The 19,160-nt window shown below is 37.1% G+C and overlaps 2 protein-coding genes across 3 annotated transcripts in view; one reads left to right on the forward strand and one right to left on the reverse strand.

Moving 5' to 3' along the window:
• LOC107699959 (plakophilin-4-like) overlaps window positions 1-15,259 on the reverse strand; it is a 102,919-nt gene extending 87,660 nt beyond the window's left edge. For both annotated transcript variants that reach the window (XM_016501424.1, XM_016501422.1), the window contains exon 1: window positions 15,098-15,259. The gene's annotated coding sequence lies outside the window, so the exon portion shown is untranslated. The remainder of the gene's footprint in view (window positions 1-15,097) is intronic.
• A 156-nt stretch (window positions 15,260-15,415) lies between these two features.
• Window positions 15,416-19,160, forward strand: part of LOC107699961 (coiled-coil domain-containing protein 148) — a 74,588-nt gene continuing 70,843 nt past the window's right edge. Inside the window, exons 1-3 of the mRNA XM_016501425.1 lie at window positions 15,416-15,449; window positions 16,249-16,303; window positions 16,618-16,739. Coding sequence (XP_016356911.1) covers window positions 16,249-16,303; window positions 16,618-16,739 — 177 coding nt within the window. The 5' untranslated portion in view covers window positions 15,416-15,449. The remainder of the gene's footprint in view (window positions 15,450-16,248; window positions 16,304-16,617; window positions 16,740-19,160) is intronic.

The following is a 19,160-nucleotide window of genomic DNA, read 5'->3' on the forward strand; positions in this document are numbered from 1 at the left end:
GTTAAATTTAATACCTTTTAAGACCTTTTTTAAGACTCTTTCCATACATTTTAAGATCTCATTGCCACTCCAAGTTTTAACTGGTTACATCGGCGACACTTTAACTTACATTTACTATACATTGATTGTAAGATAGCGCAACTAAACAGACTTACTTTGTGATAACTCCTTATCAATACAACATCATTCAGAAGGGGGAGAACAAAGCACAAGATAATTAATTGAGTGACTAACCAATGCAACCCAAGAAACAAGAATTAGACCAATAAACAAAACAACTGACAAAACTTATTGAGGAGGGAAAATAAAGCTCTCCGAGCAAACGGGGCAATGAGTTCTCACAGTATATTCAAAAGATGTAGTTGTCACATTAACTCAAACCATTGCTGTTTTGTGGAACACTTCTCATGACAAACACCTGACTGATCAAACAGTTTACCTGTGATTACGGAGTGCTTGATTCGATGCAGACTTGACAGAGTGTCAGTACTGCACCTGATCAGCGGTAATGGTCAGAAATTCAGCGAGAGCGGGATCAACAAGCCCCGCGCTATCACGCAGCGGCGCAGTCAGTCAGTGAGCGCCGTAACAGATGAAGTCAAATCTTGCGGGATTCCATAAATAAAATACACAGAACCCCACTATTCGACAAATATACATAATGAAAAGATCATACAAAATTTAATACCTTGGAAAATGTCATTTAAGACTTGTTAAGGGCCTTAATTTTCTCTAAATTGATTTATCAACTTTTAATACTTTTTAAGACCCCGCGGACACCCTGTACTATGTCATGTTTAGGGATGCACCGAAATGAAAATTCTTGGCTGAAGCCGAAACCGAACAAAATGAAACACTGGGCCGAAGGCCAAATACTGAACATGGTTTTTCGAGATTTTGTCCCCATGTATTTTGCCAATTTTTTTCACCTTTGCATAAATTAAATAGCCAAAATGTGCTTTTTACTGTTTTGTCTTGCTTTTCAAAGAAAAAAAAAATCAATTACAAAACAACAATTTGCGAAAATTATATACAATATTAGAATGTTTGCTGGAGCGGACACAAAAATCGCGGGAGCGGATGGGAGTGTGCGGTAATGGTCAGAAATTCAGCGTGAGCGGGATCAACAAGTCCTGCGCTATCACGCAGCGGCGCAGTCAGTCAGTGAGCGCCGTAACAGATGAAGTCAAATCTTGCGGGATCAACAATTTGTCTCTTCCGCATCACTCTGGTGCCATTTTGGAGAGTATCCACTGAACGTAAACAGCGTATATTCTCTGATAATCAGTATAAAACCAACGCGAGGTACAGTCTTTACCATCTAAGCTCATTATCTGTAATGTGGTCACACCCACACGCTGCGCACGCCATTTATACGATAATCATTCACGTGAGACACTCGAACAAGTAAATGCCCACATCAGCTCCGTCAACAAAGCAGCAAGATTCATCAAGTTCATCTAGGATACTTTTCATTTTTGGAAGAAGATGCGCTGTGAGGAATAAGCCAGAGTTTACCTCAGAAGAAGAATGTGATGCGACGCGTGGCTTGACCCAGCGGAGGAGATCATTTCTGCCGAGTAAGTCATGTTTCTTATTGGCATTAGATAATGTGTTATTGTGACAAACCTGAACACATTTACTAGTTGGACTTTTCCCAAACTATAATTCCAGACTAAAATGTGTGAAATCGAGTGCAACATTTTGAAATATGATAAGCAACCCTTCATTGCATCTAAATGTTGTACGACGCGAGGATGTTTCTGTACTCTATAACAATACGATAAAGGAAGTTCATTTGAAGTAAGACAGGCATGAGTGTTTACACTGTAACATGATGCATGTTAGAGTCTAATGGCCTTATCATACACCCGGCGCAATGCGGTGCAAGGTGCGGCGCAAGTGTTTTTGTTAGTTTCAGCCCAACGCAGTTCTCATTTTCCCGTCCTGCGCCGCGTTGTTTAAATAGCAAATGCATTTGCGCCCATTTGTGCACCCCATGGGCGTGCTGGTCTAAAAAAAGAGGTGTGTTCAGGCGCATTGTTGGCGCATTGCTATTTTGAGGAACTGAGACTGCGCCATAGACCAACTCAAACCTGGGCTAAAGTCTGGCGCAATATTTTTTCTTTGTTATTTAAAGAGCACGTTAGTAATATGCACCAATAGGTGGGTGCACAACATGCGTACACTTTGCTTATTACACACACAGGGACGCGCAGCAGCACACAAACATTTTTAAAAATGAAAAACTACATTCCGCCATGTAAATAGCGAACCCGCCATGGCGCGAGAGCAACTGGCTTTTAAAAGGGATGGGAGATGAGACTCTGATTGGTTTATTGCATGTTACGCCCAAAAAACACCCATTACTCATTAAGAGAATAGGGACAACCCGTTTAGACCATGCGCCCGGGCGCGCCGACCGTTTTCCGGTCGTTAAACTAGCAAAAGTGGATTCGGACACGCCCTGAGTGCACCTGCGCCGTGCCCTTTAGACCATGCGCTTAAATCATTAAAATAGGGCCCTAAGAATGTTTAGACCAGTATTTACTGTGAAATACTGTTTGTAAATATCTGTTCTAACGTAGATGTTTATAACGTGCTTAACAATAATAATTTAGTTTCTCTGATATAAAATGTCGTTTTTGTACTGTATGATAATACATACAAAGCATGCGTGTGTCTATGACTACAAAATCATGTTTTTGTTATGAGTGGGCAATATTGGTAATTGCTAATGTAATAATATAGGCCTAGTTGCTCCTGATATTGACATGCTCACTGATTTATTTTTTTATTTATTTTTTAGTGACCTAATACCTGCAGCACAGATGAATCCTGATTTTCTCATGAGTCTTTTCAAACAGTTTTTCTCTGAGAGTGCTGTACCAACATCAGAAGCTTTTCAACTACATTGGACTGATATTCCAACCCAGTCACACGGCAAAATATGGTAAAATAAGCTCCATGACTCCTGATGATGGGGCTGTTTTTTTTTTTTCTTGAATTCATGGAAAGCAGCAGCAAACACATTGGAAATATCAGGTATTTACTTGTTTCAACAGTTGAACAGGATCTATTTTTTTAGGAATGGCACAAATGTGCGTGACTGTTCAAGTCTCTTTGTGTCACAATGTGTCTTTGACTTTCATTATGTATATTTTGATTATACGGTGTTGCAAATAAAATACAAATAATCAAAACCCCTATTATTTTAGTCTCCTCACATTCGTTCTTACCTGCCTCACAGTCACTCTGATGGGCCATTAGGGGAGTGTCCTGTCACTTAGGTGTGAATCACTAAATATTCATAGCCATTATCACTCCCTCGCATATGGCCTTTCTAACACAAAACATGTCTTACAAAAGTTAGATCATCATATTGTTTTCTGTGAAAGAGTGAGCAGGATGATTGTCACATCCTTTTATAACAAAAAATCTAGTCTACCACGTTCAGTTCAAAAGTCTCGTAAACAAATCTTCAGTGTTTTATTGCCTTTTTCAGTGACTTAAAAATACTTTTTTTACTAACCACACATAACATTTTTTGTCTCAGAACCAAAAAATTGTACATACATGCTGATTACATATTACTGTAGCCCAGTTTGTGCTGAATACAGTGCAATCAGACTTTAACCATTAATATGTTTATAAGAAATTGAAAAAAGCACAAATGTCAGGACATGTCAAAACTTCTTCAGGGCCCCAAATAGGCATGGGCCGATTACCGGTTTCAAGGTACACCGCGATTTGAAAATTTACGCTAATATTTTCCGTTATACCGTTCCTGCGGTATGCGCTGTTTTTCTTGTCTCCTCAAAGACTGAAAGTGTAGGAATCCCTCAGGTTGAGTCTCAAAAACAAAATATATTGTGTTCAGCGGGAAAATGTTTTTTTTTTTTACCCAGTCATTTAAAAAGAACACATTTTAGAGCTGTAACGACAATACCATGATACCGTGATATTTTTGCTTAAGGTTATCATACCGTCAAAATCTCATACCCATGAGGTTTTGGGCCCATGCCTAGCCCCAAAACCCCTTCAGACACCAGAGGGTTAAAAACATTTAAAGAAAGTTTTTGTCAGAGCCCTTGTTATTCTTAATTTTGACATTAATTAAAATTTTTACACCAGACATATATATCGGTTCAAAATTGAGTTTGGGCACCCCTGCCCTAATAATTACATTGCGTAAAGTCCAAGTAAAATTCAACACAGTCATCGAAAAATAAAATTACTACATTGCAATAAAATGTTCAAATCGATTCAGACGTCTAACTTAAAATTAAATTTCCCTAATTAAAATTAACTAATGCAACAATTCTTTAGCATTTTGTCTTAATTTCATTGTGTACTAGGGGTGCTCCGATTAGGATTTTTGAGGGCGATCACTGATCGCAGAAAGCAGTATCTGCTGATACCGATCACCGATACTGATCTTTTAAAGCCTTCTTTTTTAAATTTCTAACTATTTATAGTGATACTCCAATCAGGATTTTTAGACATTTATTCAGGGCCTGAATATCATTTTTGAAAATGGGGGGAATTCCCCTCTTAGGTGACTCTTGTGAGAGGAGAAGCAGCTTTCACACAGGAGTCCATCCGTGGCTGTTTACCACAAACACAACATTTATCCATTATTTTGATTTCAAATCCAAACATTGTCACTGAAAATGCTTTTTCAGCATTGCAATCAAAAGCTTTTCTTCACCCTAACTGAAATTATGCTTTTTAAATTCGAATATAATTCGATTTTTTTTCTTTTTTTTTTTAATTTTGATCATATTTAAGTACAAAATTCGAATTTAGTTTATCAGCCATTTTGACAGCCCTACTAAAGACGTTGTTAAAACAGTCGACGTGACTACAGTGGTTCTACAATAATTTTATGAAGCGACGAGAATACTTTGTGCGCAAAAACAAAAAAATAACGACTTTATTCAACAACCTCTTCATTTCTGTGTCATTCTCATATGTTGGTTACGTCCAGCGCTTCCAGGTTCTACGTCGGAACGCCTGCTCATTATTGGACGGTTCCTGCATCAGCATCACACGCATGCGTCGCGCTGCTCACATGTGCAGCTATGGCCAATAATGAGCCGGCGTTCGGACGTAGAACACGGAAGCCTTCACTGTGCTTACTGCGTTAACCGCGTAAGCATAATGACAGGGAACAGAAGAGATTGCTGAATAAAGTTATTATTTTTGTTTTTGCGCACAAAAAGTATTCTCGTTGCTTCATAAAATTATTGTAGAACCACTGTAGTCACGTCGACTGTTTTAACAACGTCTTTAGTATGTCTTTAATGACAGAATTTTCAATTTTGGGTGAACTAACCCTTTAATGGAATGTATTCCACTAGAGAAAGGCATGAGGATGAGTAATTGAGAATTGTCATTTTTGGGTGAACTAACCCTTTAAACCTAGCCAAAAAGTCCTATGTGTTGACTGTAAAACACAATAGACTTTAATAATATGCATTCATGTTGTAATTACTACATTTTTGTGTCAATCCATGTTCATGTTTACCACAAACAATGCACTGTTGCTTTAATTCAGGGCGTGCAGCGGAAACGATCTCTGCACTGCTGCAGATGCACCGCTCCTGCAACACACTGCCGGACCGCAACCGTGTGCAGTGTGAATGCTTTAATCCGTTAACACGAGCGCGGAAAAAATACACACTGCATACGCACTGCAAATGGAGTAATGTGAACCTGGCGTTATGTATGTGCGCTGCGTGTGTGCACTGTGCATGAGTCAGTGCACGGTCTCCAGGAGAGCACGCGAGCGCTGAATGGTTAAACACTGGGAAGAATAAAAAGTAATGCAATTTATAAACTTTAGTGACGATGCAACACTGCCTCGATTGTGCAAGGGACAATTCCTGTGTCAACTGTGCAGCGTGCAGCTCGCTTATAGACAGACGCGATGTGTGGTGATTTGAAGCCATTTGTGTATTTTGAGAGAGAAGGAGAGCGCACGCGGTGAATCACTCACGCTATTTGTGAAATTATGCGTCACACAAGGTTTTCAAATTACTTTATAAGTTATTTAATGAAGAAATATGTATTATAATTATTTCATCCGCGCCGGACAGAGACTGAGACGGTGCCGCTGCATGTCGTGCCAAACCTCTCACGGCAGCGTCATCAGCTTGAGATCGTTTTTTTGAGATCTGCCTTTTTAGAGACCGCCGATCAATCATCCCAACGTGATTATCGGCCGATAGTGAACGGTAGCTGATCAATCGGGGCACCCCTATTGTGTACAATCCATTTACTTAGTTGGAACTATCACTAATGAATACAAACTAATATTTGTAGCATCAGTGTATTGTAGAAACTGCACTGAAAAAGAAGGTTCTATTAAAAATATTATGTTTATATAGAATATTGTATTAAGAACAGGTATATTTAGTTTAAAATTTTGTATAAGTTGTATAAATAACATGTAATTAATACTAAATATAGGCTAATTCATAATGCTGATCACATAAAGATGTTTTGTTTTCTCAAGAATAAAAAAAGTACAAAAGTACAAAATTCAAGAAGTACAAAAAAATGAATAAATAAATAATTTGCCTTCAGGAGTTTTTTCATTTGCACAAAAGCAACTTTAAAGTGAGTATAAGCTTTGCACAGAAGGACAATTGGTCTGAATGGACTGACTGGCTAAGTTCGGTAGAAGGTAATAGTTAGGGGATGTAACGAGGCAATGATCAATGATCAACCGCAAGCTGGTTGAACATCGATACAAATATGTGATGATTCAAATCGGTTGAGATGTTAAACATATCGCGATATTTCTGGTGGTGGGAGTTTATATGAATGTATCTCTGAGGGGAACTGACTGTCTTTAGAAAAGTTTAGATGATATTTTCTTTTCATCTCGTCTCCATATAATGTATTTTACAGTAGTGTTCATAAGCGCTGCGCTGCTTTGTTTACAGCAGTAACCCAGGAAACCCTGTATTGCTGTGGTTCCATAAGTGCCAGCTGCTGTCAGAGAGTGAAATCTGTGTCTTTGTTTCGTGCAGATGTTTTATGTAGTATAGGTTCGCAAACTAAAGCCAGAGCATTCTGTTTTTGTTTCAAAATGTCAAATTATATAATCTAATTTAGATTAAAAAAACTGCTCATGCTGCATGTATACAGCATCTTTGTTTGGATTGTGATTCAAATGCAGTGGTTGCCTCTAATTTTGGACGGAAAGAGCACAGGCAAAGTGCCTTTGTTTACATGAAGAGATTTTTTTGTCTTATTTATTTGATTAGATTTGGGGTTTGTTTTACAATTTTAATTTAGTTTTGTTATTTGACATTTTCTGTTTCACAAAGAAATGTGCAGCATTTTGTCCAAGCAATAATAAAAGGACATTTTAAGGAGCACATTTTAATCATGTTGACTGTTTTTAGCTGCATTTAAGTTCTCCAGGGGGTCTATAGTAGGGCTGTCAAAATGGCTGAAAAACTAAATTCGAATTTTGTACTTAAATATGATCGATATTCAAATTATATTTGAATTTAAAAGGCATAATTTCAGTAAGGGGGGAAATAGCTTTTGGCTTCTCTCCTGAAGCCTCAAGAGGGGGCATCGAACAAAATATTATGCACGTTTCTTCAAAGCATAATAAAATAATGATTATCGACTATCTTTAAAAAAAAAAGTGCATAATGTTTAAAATAATGTTTATAAACCTTATATAATTAAAGTTTCTTAAACAATTAGAAACAAAACAGAATCATGCATGTATAGTTCAATACAAAGGACGAAAACCAATCACAAAGAGTACTTTCTTCATTTAAAAACTTGAGATGCAGTAGGATGGGGATAAACCACCATAAAGTCTTGACACGTTTTTAAAAAGTTGAACTTACATTAATGTTACATGGCTTTCTAAACATGCGTCTCTCTTGTGCGAGATGCGAGTGCAATTTCCCAGCCTCTAGAAAATGTGATAAATATGCGTTCTGTGTGAACGGTTTGGTTTCGGTTTTGACACCATCTCTGCATTGATGTTCTTTTTTCCCCGCAATATTTGAATGAACAACGTAGCAGTGCCGCATCTAGTGGGTTCAACTGGATAGGCTAAGAAAAACATTAAAATGCAATGACACATCATCATCGCATCTCGTGCACCACTGATAAGGCTGCCTTGATGCACACCTAAAATTCGAATGCAACGTTTTTGCATTCAAACGTGGATTTTTATTTTAAATTCGACGAATATTCGATATTCAAATTTTTTTTTGACAGCCCTAGTCTATAGTCATGGTCCAAATACAGTGGTGTAATGACACTGTCCGCTACAGTGTCATTACTGTCCGCTGACTAGTGATGCGCGGATGGCGGTTATATCCGCGGGCGCTGCGGATAATCCGCGGATCGGGTGGGTCGGGTAATAAAAAAATGCATTCTGATTATTTGCGGGTGGGTCGCGGGTGGATAAAATAAATCATTAATGATGCAAGTATTAACTACATTTTCTAAATTATGAACGTGTTTTAAATAGGCTACAGAAATTTAATAAACTGTAAATTAACATTAAAAGTTATTCAACAAAACATTATTTAGTCAAGAGCAGTAAGTTTTGTTGTTTGATTAACATTAATAAAAGACGGCACAGCTAGGCTGTTGTCACAAGACCTATTTCACGGATCCAATACTGATACTCATGCGTTTTATTTTGCAACTGTTTACATTAACTTAAGACAAAACCGACAATACTTTCTCAATTTGGTACTCGCAGTACGCGCTTTGGATGTGACTGTGAGCGCACGCGCCTCTGGAGAGCGCGAGTACCGAATGGCTTAAAAAGACGTGCTGCGGATTCGGGTGACGTTTTAGCTCATCCGCGCATCATTACCGCTGACACTGTGGGAAGTCGTGGCCTGATGGTTAGAAAGACGGACTCGTAACCCAAAGGTTGTGGGTTCGAGTCTCGTACCGGCAGGGATTGTAGGTGGGGGGAGTGAATGTCACTTTCACTTTACAGCTACAGAGTAATTAACATGACATTACATAACTCAAATTAATGACCATGAACACTTGTCAATGCGGGCTCTGCTTACAAACACGGCTGCACCTCTGTCAATGTGAATTTTACTCCCAAGGTATTCCAAAAGACAAAGCACTTCAGCATTATCAACCACATAATATGAATCACACACTTCACAGTGGCTCTATGGGAACATGAACTTGACAAAACCATTTGGTTTGAATCATTTAAAAAGTGCTGACTTCAGGATTAAAAATAATATATAATATATAGTAATATATCTTTTTTTAAACTAAAATGGGCTTTAATTAAATCAAACATTACCAGAGGTCAGGAGCTGTTGGAAAAAAAATTGTGTGATGTCAGTGAACTCCAAAAAGAAAGAGACAGCAGTATTAATGTTCAGTTCAAGCAGAACACACTATTTGATCATCAAATCCCTTCCTAGAAAAGATGCTGAAAAAAATTAGGAATATATTACACATCTCAGAATGAATTCCTCTGGTCTATTTATTACTTGTGGTTGGCCTCATGGAAAAAAAGTCTCTATATGGTACACTCTCAAACTTAAACAGACATATGAAAACACAGTCTACAGTAACAGTAAAAGGAAGACACCCTGTGAAAATCTCCAAAAAGTATGGGTGCATCAACCAATCACCATCTGATCTTTATGTAATACATATAATATTCGTCTTAATCCTGGGAGTGTCAGTCGGCTGATCCTAAATTTAGGGTACATTTTTTGCCAAATTCATCATGCACAAAATCACACATGCTGTACAGCACTACTATAATGAATAAACATTTGCTCAGCCCTTTGCTTAACAAATAAAGATGTGAACACAAATCAAACTATACTTGATTTAACGTCATTCGTGACAGTCAGGTGGAGTGGAGCGATAGGAGAAAATTTGAGTGCTTATGCGTGATTTCCGTCTCACTCACTCAAACATGCACACTCTCAGTCTCTCAGCCCAGTGCTATTCTGACTCTAATATCAGTCAATATTATTTGAAAATCAAGCGATTACCCATTTTAGTTTTTTTATTACTTTTTGACAAAAGAAGCCAAGAGCCTATACCTGCCTCAGTTCCAAAACTTACTGAAGGGCATTTTTGAACAGCCAGGTACATGACTGCAAGTCCGGATGTTCAGATGGAAAAATCCTACCCGTCCCACCCACAAATTACATATGTAATTCATATCAAATTTTTATTTCAGTTCTTAACAGATTATCTGCTGTATTGAATTCAGTGTGCACTTATTTTAGTCTCTAGCCAGTTCACTACAAAAACAACACAAATACAACCTTAAACTTAAAGGTGGGGCAAGCAGTTTTTCAAAAATGCTTTAGAAAACTGATTCGGGCCGAATAGCAAAACAAACTTGCAGCCAATCAGCAGTAAGGGGCGTGTCTACTCTTGATGTGGAGGAGAGAGCGTTCAGTGCTCACATTAGTGAGTCGAGCGACAGAAAGATAGATGGCGGATAAAAAAAACAAGAGGAAAACATCTGCGGAACAAAAGAAGGCTTATGGCAATAAGGCAAGAAGTAGGACCCGTGTAAATATCGGATCAGCTTTCCAGCGCTGGAGAGAACTCAAGGAGCGGAAGGCCTGCCATCGGACGCCGAAGTTGCTTTGTTTCTTCTTTATAGGTGAGTAATACCGTCTGCGCCGCAACAGTTAAAGTCTGTCTAGTAGGGGTGCAACAGTTCAACTTACTCACGGTTCGGTTTGTATCGCGGTTTTAGAGTCACGGTTTTGGTACGGTTCGGTATGTGCTATGTAGTGTTGTCACGGTACCAAAATTTCAGTATTCGGTACCAATACCAGTGAAAATCCACAGTTCTCGGTACCAATTTCAATACCAAAGCAAAACACATGTTTAGGGAAAAATAAAGAAAAGAACACATAATCGAACTACAAGCAACAGCACAAATAAATACAATAGAGCAAAAATACAAATAAAATAAACAGTGATTTTCAGGTTTTTTAGGTAGGTCTAACATTAGTTTTTAGGTACAGAAATTGAATAAAGTAATCAAATGTAAAATAACATTGGATATTTGACTGTATAAATTAAAGATTAATCCTTATTAAAGTTACAAAAGTTATTCAATCAAGAGCAGTGAGTGATTCCCATGTTGTTGCTGTTTGATTAACATTAAGAAAGTGCTGTCACTTTAAGAGAATGCACTGATCCAGTGCACTGATACTGTATGTTCAGCCGACTATGTCTGCTAGGATACTCACCAAGATGGGCATTTTGACATAATTTTTGTGTGAATTTGTCCATTCGAGCACAATACCTCAAAGAGAGCTTAATATTTGCGCACGTTCTGAGATGCGGGTTCTTGCGTTTCGGATGAGCGCACACACAGATCTTCTCACTGCGCGCGAGTTTGCGTCTTCTGGCTCTTTAATATTTAAACTGGCAAAGCTTAAATGAGTTTAGTCTAAACACAGATAGCAGCGTGTGCTGTTCAGGTCTGCGCGTGATGACGGCATAAATGACAGTTATTCCAACATACAGCACTCGCATTGAATAAAGAGTGACTGGTTTGTCCACATTGTTTTTTTTTCTCTCATCGCTCTTGTTGTAATTTATTGGGAAGCCAGAATTTGTATCCATCAACAGAAACATGCATTAGCCGAACTCTAACAAATAGGGATGTAACGATTAACCGCGAGCCGGTTGAAAATCGATTCAAACATGTGACGATTCAAATCGGTTGAGATGCTAAACAAATCGCGATTCATTTAGGGGTAGGAGTTAATATGAATGTATGTCTGAGGGGAACTTACTGTCTTTAGAAAAGTTTAGATGGTATTTTTTCTTTTCATCTTGCCTCTGTATAATGCATATTAAAGTTCATAAGTGCAGCGCTCCTTTGTTTACAGCAGAGAGTGAATCTGCGTCTCATTCAGCTCCGCTGTTTCATGCAGATATTTTTATGTATAGTTTCACAAAACTGAAGTCAAAGTTGAAATTATACAATCTAATTTAGATTAAAAACTGCTCATGTTGCATGTATGCAGTGTCTTTGTTTGGATCATAATTAAAATGCAGTGGTTGCCTTTCATTTTAAATGGAAAGAGCACAGACAAAGCCTTATTTTGTTTATATGAAGAGATTTCTTTTATTTGTGTTACTTATGTACTTGATTTGGGGCTTGTTTTAAAATTAAAATTTAGTTTTATTATTTACATTTACATTATATTTAAATTTTGTCATTTAACAGACGCTTTTATCCAAAGCGACTTACAAATGAGGACAATAGAAGCAATCAAAACCAACAAAAGAGCAATAATATTCAAGTGCTATATTAGTATATTATTATAGTTATATTTCAATTTCACAAAGAAATGTGCAGCATTTTGTCCAAGCAATAATAAAAGGACACATTTAATTTATAATTTGTCTTAAATCTCATTTTGTAAAAAAAATAAAATAATCGAATCGTGAAATCAAAATCGTGAATCGAATCGTGAGTTGAGTGATTCACTCAGTAGAGTTAGTAGTTACATCCCTACTAACAAACCATATTACAGATGCATTGTCAGATTTAAGTTGAACCAAACATATATTAGCCGAACCCTGTTTGTTTTACGTGTTATTTATAGCAAACCATATTACAGATGCGTTGTCAGATTTAAGTTAAACCGCGGTCCTAGTGCATGCCGAACCGTGTGTGGAGAATGGTACGGTTCGATTTTTTACCGAGAACCGTTGCACCCCTACTGTCTAGTACACTGGACAAAACAAAGCAACCGTTGAAAATCATTTGAAAATTGTTTTCAATACGTCATAAATAGAACGCAGCAGCAGTTTTCTGTCATGGATTTGTCATGTCACGCTGCATCCAGTGTGTCAGCCACGCCTACCTAAAACTGCTCGTTCTAACACGCCCCCACATGTCTACGCAGACATTCCCACTATGTGGGAAGATTTGCATAACGCCGCCCAAATGTTCACACAAAGAAAGAAGGCATAACTTTTATTCTCGCTGTAGTATTGTTGTTGCCGCCGCCATGTCGTGAAGGCGCTGTGTGTTTCGTTGTGAAAGCGAAACTACTTTGTTTGGCCTTCCAAAAATGGACACGACTAGAAATCAGTGGTTAAGTTGTATTTACAACACTGTTCCAGAACACTTCAACCCAAATATTCAGATGTGTGCAGCACATTTTATGGAGAACCGTTTCCTGATCCTGGTAGAGTAGACTACAATGCCGGCTGTTCTGACTCACGGCCATAATGTAAGCAATGTTAAAAACTTGATTTTCACCACAGGGGTCTTTAAAACAAACAACTGTGTTTACGAGGATACTTGCAAAGATGGGCATTTTGTGAAGTGAAGTGACATGACGGCCAAGTATGGTAAACCATACTCAGAACTGCATTTCAATTGCAGTAAATGCAATCTGCATTTAACCACACACACCATAAGTGTGTGTATATGACCGCTTAAGGTGCCCCAAAAAAAAAAAACTAATTTCAGTATTCATGCACTGTGCGAGAAGCTGCTTTGTGTGTGCATATTTCAGATGTGTGCATTCAGACTGTCTCCCAGTCAGTGTGCACATATGTGACCATGGAGCACAAAACCAGTCTTAAGTCGCTGGGGTATATTTGTAGCAATAGCCAAAAATACATTGTATGGGTCAATAATTTAGACAACTTTAAAGGCGATTTTCCTCAAGGTTTAGATTTTTTTGCACCCTCAGATTCCAGATTTTCAAATAGTTGTATCTCAGCCAAATATTGTCCTATCCTAACAAGCCATACATCAATGGAAAGCTTATTTATTCAGCTTTCAGATGATGTATAAATCTCAATTTCGAAAAATTGACCATGACTGGTTTTGTGCTCCAGGGTCACATATAACAAAATTTTCACTGCTTATTGGACTTGAGCGGTTTAAAATCACTTGTTTTTAAACCGCAGCACTTAAATACACATTCAATTGACAAGCTTTTGTGACGACACAGCACGGAAAACATCACATAAGCGTAACCTAGATTTGCTCTATGTTAATCAATGTTAAAATTCTAATAATAATAATAATAATAATAATAATAATAATAATAAACAATTCCACATCATCTGCAGGGTGCATCTACTGCTGAAGAAATATAAGTGCCAATGGCAGGGATTTCCACCTCAGCTGAAACTAAGACAGCGTTAAATGGCATTAGGAGTTGTTTACTCACATCCAAACACATTTTTGTGTATGTATGTGTGTGTTAGACATACAAGACATAGACTACTGAAACTAAGTCATATCCAAGTGTGGTTTTCACTGTAAACACTGTCACGCTGACACCCCTTTAAGTGTCACTATCTGCTCGAGCCTCCCCAGCATTTCCTTAGACTTGGGTTGTATAAACTTGGGGTGGTCTGTGGGATGCAAAGTGAGCAGTACAGGAGATGAGAATCTGGAGTAAGCAACAAACATGCTGACCCACACTCTCTAGACTCTAAAAGCAAAACTTTTCTGCAGTCTATTTTATGGTAAATAAGCCTTTTGGAAACTTCCTGAACCTATCATCATCTCACATCACAATTATTAACAACGTCATGGTCAATACCAGAGTATAAAAGCATACTAGGTAACGTTAAGAGTTGTTGTTTTTTTCTCCGAAACTCCGCCCCCTGACACCCTCACATTCCCGGAATTCCTGCACAGTACTCACCTGGCCCTACTCACTAACAACCTCCACTCACTTTCAGCGAACACATATTTATACCCCCTAACACGTGCTCTCTGACTGAGAAATATAAAACAGTCGAGTAACATCTAGCACAGGCTACACAGAATGGACTCTCTTAGTAAAAGGTCTGCGTGTGGGCTAGCTGAGATAGTCACAGGAGACAAATTGAGATAGCATTAACTTAATATCCTCCTCCTCATGCACTGACCTCTCTCTCCAACCGTAAAAAAAAAAATAATAATAAAAATAATATTATAAAACTGTAGTTAAAACTCGTACTTCAGTCGCCTAACTTCACAATCAGCAGCCAGTTCAAACTTTCAACGTTAAATAAAGTCGCACTTTAGGTTGTCAAAATACTAACAATTCGTTCTCATTACCTTTCGGAGCACTTGTTTAATCCAGCCGATATGTTTAAATATCAAAGCTCATCGAAAAGAAATATTCTCCCCTGTCGGAGCTCATTTGTTAGTTCCGTGAATCCACTGCCATACTCCAGGAGCTCCGGAAAACCCTCCTCTCAGCGTGCGCTGCACTCCGGACAAGCGGAATACGACGCGTGACGTCAGCGCACCATGGAATTTAAGCCCCGCACGCCATTGGCCCACACCGGGTAGAGCGGAAGCTTGGTTGGTCGGCTGTGTTGTTGAATTGGCCAATAGGAGAGTAGAAAACAGTTTCCATGGTTACATTGGATACACAAGTAATAGCCTTTGCAACAGGACCATAAAGGTAATAATGTATTTAATATGCTTTTATTCTGTGTTAGGGCTTAGGTGTGCTGTTTGAAGTTATTTTCTTCCTTTTAATAGTTGCCAGTAGTTTGTCAAAATCAAAGAAAGATTTTAAGATGTTTAAAAAGAAAAACTTTAGATTTACATAATTTCTATAAATGAATTCGGTAAATTAATGAATTTACACCGCAGATAATACTGTCAGCTGGAAACTGTGTGTGTAAAGCTATTCAGAGAAAATCTCACTGTGAATGATATAGTTAATTTGGACGATCGAAACGGATACAAACAATCATGGCCTCTTCTGTCTTGTTTGCAGCTGTTCTCTTCAAATAATCACGTCTTGTCAAGTCCAGTTAAGTCACATTTATTTACACAGCGTTTTATTCAATACAGATTGTTTCAAAACTTTAATCCATTAAGAAACGACTTGCATTTTAGCTGTAAAGCAGCCACTATAGTGCCATTATTTAGCTGTGTTGTTTCAATTTAGTGACTCAATGACTCAATATTACAAAGGCCATTAATTATAAAACAAGTTTATTCAGCTAAAATCTGTTCAATGTTGATTCAATCCAGTTTAGTAAGTGTCGATGTTGCAAAGTTAGTGTTATTATCCAGCTCAGTTCAGTTCAAATTTTGTTTTCATCCGATAATGCCAGTGCAGTTAAATCAAAAATATTACTAAATATTAATTGTATTTTAAACCTGTCATATACATTGCATTGATTTTACATTTATACAAAGTCCTATATTTGTAATCATATTTATATTTTATTCTCCTGAATTATTCACAGATGAGTAGCAGAGATTTTTGTTCTTTCGTCACAAACCACTGCTCTGAAGACACAGGTAGGCAGCTGTGATCAGACTTTAACATTTTATCCAGAGAAATGATCTGTCGGCACCAGCTGTCATTCCTTCCCCTCAGCAACTTTGACCTGCAGAAAAATGTGTATCTATAAGGGTTAACACTGCCTGCAGTGTCACTTCTGTACAGACATTCTTGAATTCTACAGTTTTTCAGAGTTATTCTGTGCACAGACTATAAATATAAAATCAGATAAAAACTATGTATTGACTGACATTTAATTGACTACATTTAACCATGTATTAATTACATGCACAGTCCTTTGATTTACCTTTTTTTTTTTTTAATCACCTAGAAAAGTTGCCTCAAAGAATACAAGTGGGTCTGGGACACTCAAAATGTAAAGTGGTCCAATATGAGCAACTACGGGACATGCTAGAGGCCAAACGCCTTTCCTCTCAGCTCTCTCAACAGAAGGTAATGCATGTGTTGGATACCCTTTGTCATGTCTTTGTTACAGTGCAGAAAAAAGTATTTTGGCTAGTTTTGCAGGCGGAGTCCATTTTCTTTGATCATTTATCTCCTATAAAACACTAAATTATTTAGATTTCGTGGATTGCGATGGTCCAGCAATCATCCTTAATGAGAGTTCCTAACCTTTTTGGAGTCAGCAAAGGTGCTGTGAACTTTAAAAGTAACTTAAAATGAAAGATTTTAAAATACTCAGTCATTTTTGGTCATACAGATAGGAGTAAGGCATCATTCAAAACTGTGAAGTGTCTACTTTTATTTGTGTACAGTCACAATAACAACAGAATGTTTTACTTTTGTAAAATAACTAAACTGGACGTGCTTTGGATGTGCTTCGTGAACAACTGTCTGAAAGTGTCACAAAAATTAACCAAAACTTAGCATATACTTGCCTCACAGATATAAATATGTCTATAGAATGTTTGGCATGTCTACTTAGAAATGTCTGCATACCTGGGGTTTCAAAGACCACCTTTCACTAATTTGCTGGTTTTCAAACTTTTTTGGGCCAGGGCCCCCTATCAATTATCCAGTCCATTACCACCCCCACCAAAAAAGTAGCTTCTGTGTTGCTGTTGTTATTATTATTATTATTATTATTATTTTAATTATAATTTATGGTCTTATTTTCTTCTTCTTATATAATTTAAGTGTTTTGTGTGTAGTGTAGACACAGAGTTAGAATGTTGCAAACCGTATTCTTTTGCAAGTAGTTACTGGAGGGCAGTATTGCACCCAATGAGAAATGCTGCACTAAAGCTTTATTAACGATGCAATAAATAAATAAAGTAAATAGATATAAAGTATATATTCATTGGAACAAAGACATTTTCTGAAATGTATTGTATCTAAGTTATCTACCTTCATATTTACTTGTACCTGTAATATAATTCTTTTATAAGGTTGCTTGGCGAGACCTGTCTCCAAAAAATTGTCCATTCTTCCAAGCTTACATTCGTTTGACACTGAAACATAAAAAAAAACATAAACACCTATTCGAAAACAGTTTATGTGATGCAGGGAGCATACACAATTTTTACTGCATCATTTTAACTCAAAACAGGAAACTGATGAATATTCATGTATGCTCCACCCAGTGCAATAACTCAGACATGAATATTTCAGAACAGAATAGTCAGTTTTTAGTACATTGTTGTAAGTATACCCTAAATTTCAGCGATTGAAGAACAAATTTATTTACTCACATGTGTTATGTATTATCATCTCTCACAGACAGCATGTTGAAGCCGCTCAGATTACTATTTTCTTCTTTTCAGAAATTGATAATGTAGTCAAAACATTCGGCATTGTGGTTTTTCCAGTAAATGCATGTACTCCATAGACTTCTGTTCTCGTAAATACCACTGTGTATTGTGCATGTTATTATTTGACAGACATTTATGTTGGGATATTCAATGATGTGGATTTTAAAATAGATCGTAAGGTAATAATTATTTATTTCTTAGCCGGCAAATATTCAGTGAGGTGACTGATGTCCATGAGTGTGTTATTTAGACATTTTTAATTCTATTATTCCAACGGACAGCCAGCCAAAGTTTTTGGGTAATAATAAAACATGCTGGAGACGTTCAAAATGCTGTTTGTGTAGGTCATTATACTTATTTTACAGAATTAAGTTTATTTTTTGGTTTAAATAAATTACATGTTACTTAGAGACTGACATGTTTAGCTTGTTGAAAATGTTACAATCAGCTGATGCAAATTCGCTAACTTTTGAAAATCTTTTTTTTTTCTTTGCACAAAGTTGTTTTTTGTTGTCTTTTATAAAAAAAATATTTTATTTAAACCTTGTAAGGTTTTAAAGGATTACGAAAAAATTCATAATCAAATTACTAAGCAACCATGGAATGGAATAACACAAAATAGGTATAATTTGAAAGCTTAGAGTCTGAATTTGATTAACTCCAAAGTAGTGTTGAGTTATTTAAAAAAAATAAATTCATAATTTACAAAATATGTTTTTTGTGCCATGTACTCTAATATGTCAAAAACTTCATACAGCTGAGATAGTCATGTGTCATATATCATTTGAAAGGTCTCACCGAGTAGAATGAAACAACAAGCATAATTGTTTGGGGCTTTGACTAAACTTGAGCGAGTGTTTGTACAAGAAGTCACCCCCCAGCCCCATATGAAAATAATATATGAATGCAGCATTTATGTCACTTTATTGCTTGCAACTTCAAAAAACATTCTTGTGGAAAAACACACACCTTTATTTAGAGCAGATTCTCCTGATTAAAAAGAGCCCAAACTCACTATAATACGTCATTTATATCTGAAGATATTCCTCATGAATTTATAACACATAAAACTGCAGAGACATGTAGCTTAGCAAAAAAAAAA

The sequence above is a fragment of the Sinocyclocheilus anshuiensis genome, unplaced genomic scaffold (genome assembly GCF_001515605.1).
Source record: "Sinocyclocheilus anshuiensis isolate Anshui unplaced genomic scaffold, SAMN03320099.WGS_v1.1 scaffold1284, whole genome shotgun sequence".
Lineage (NCBI taxonomy): Eukaryota > Metazoa > Chordata > Actinopteri > Cypriniformes > Cyprinidae > Sinocyclocheilus > Sinocyclocheilus anshuiensis.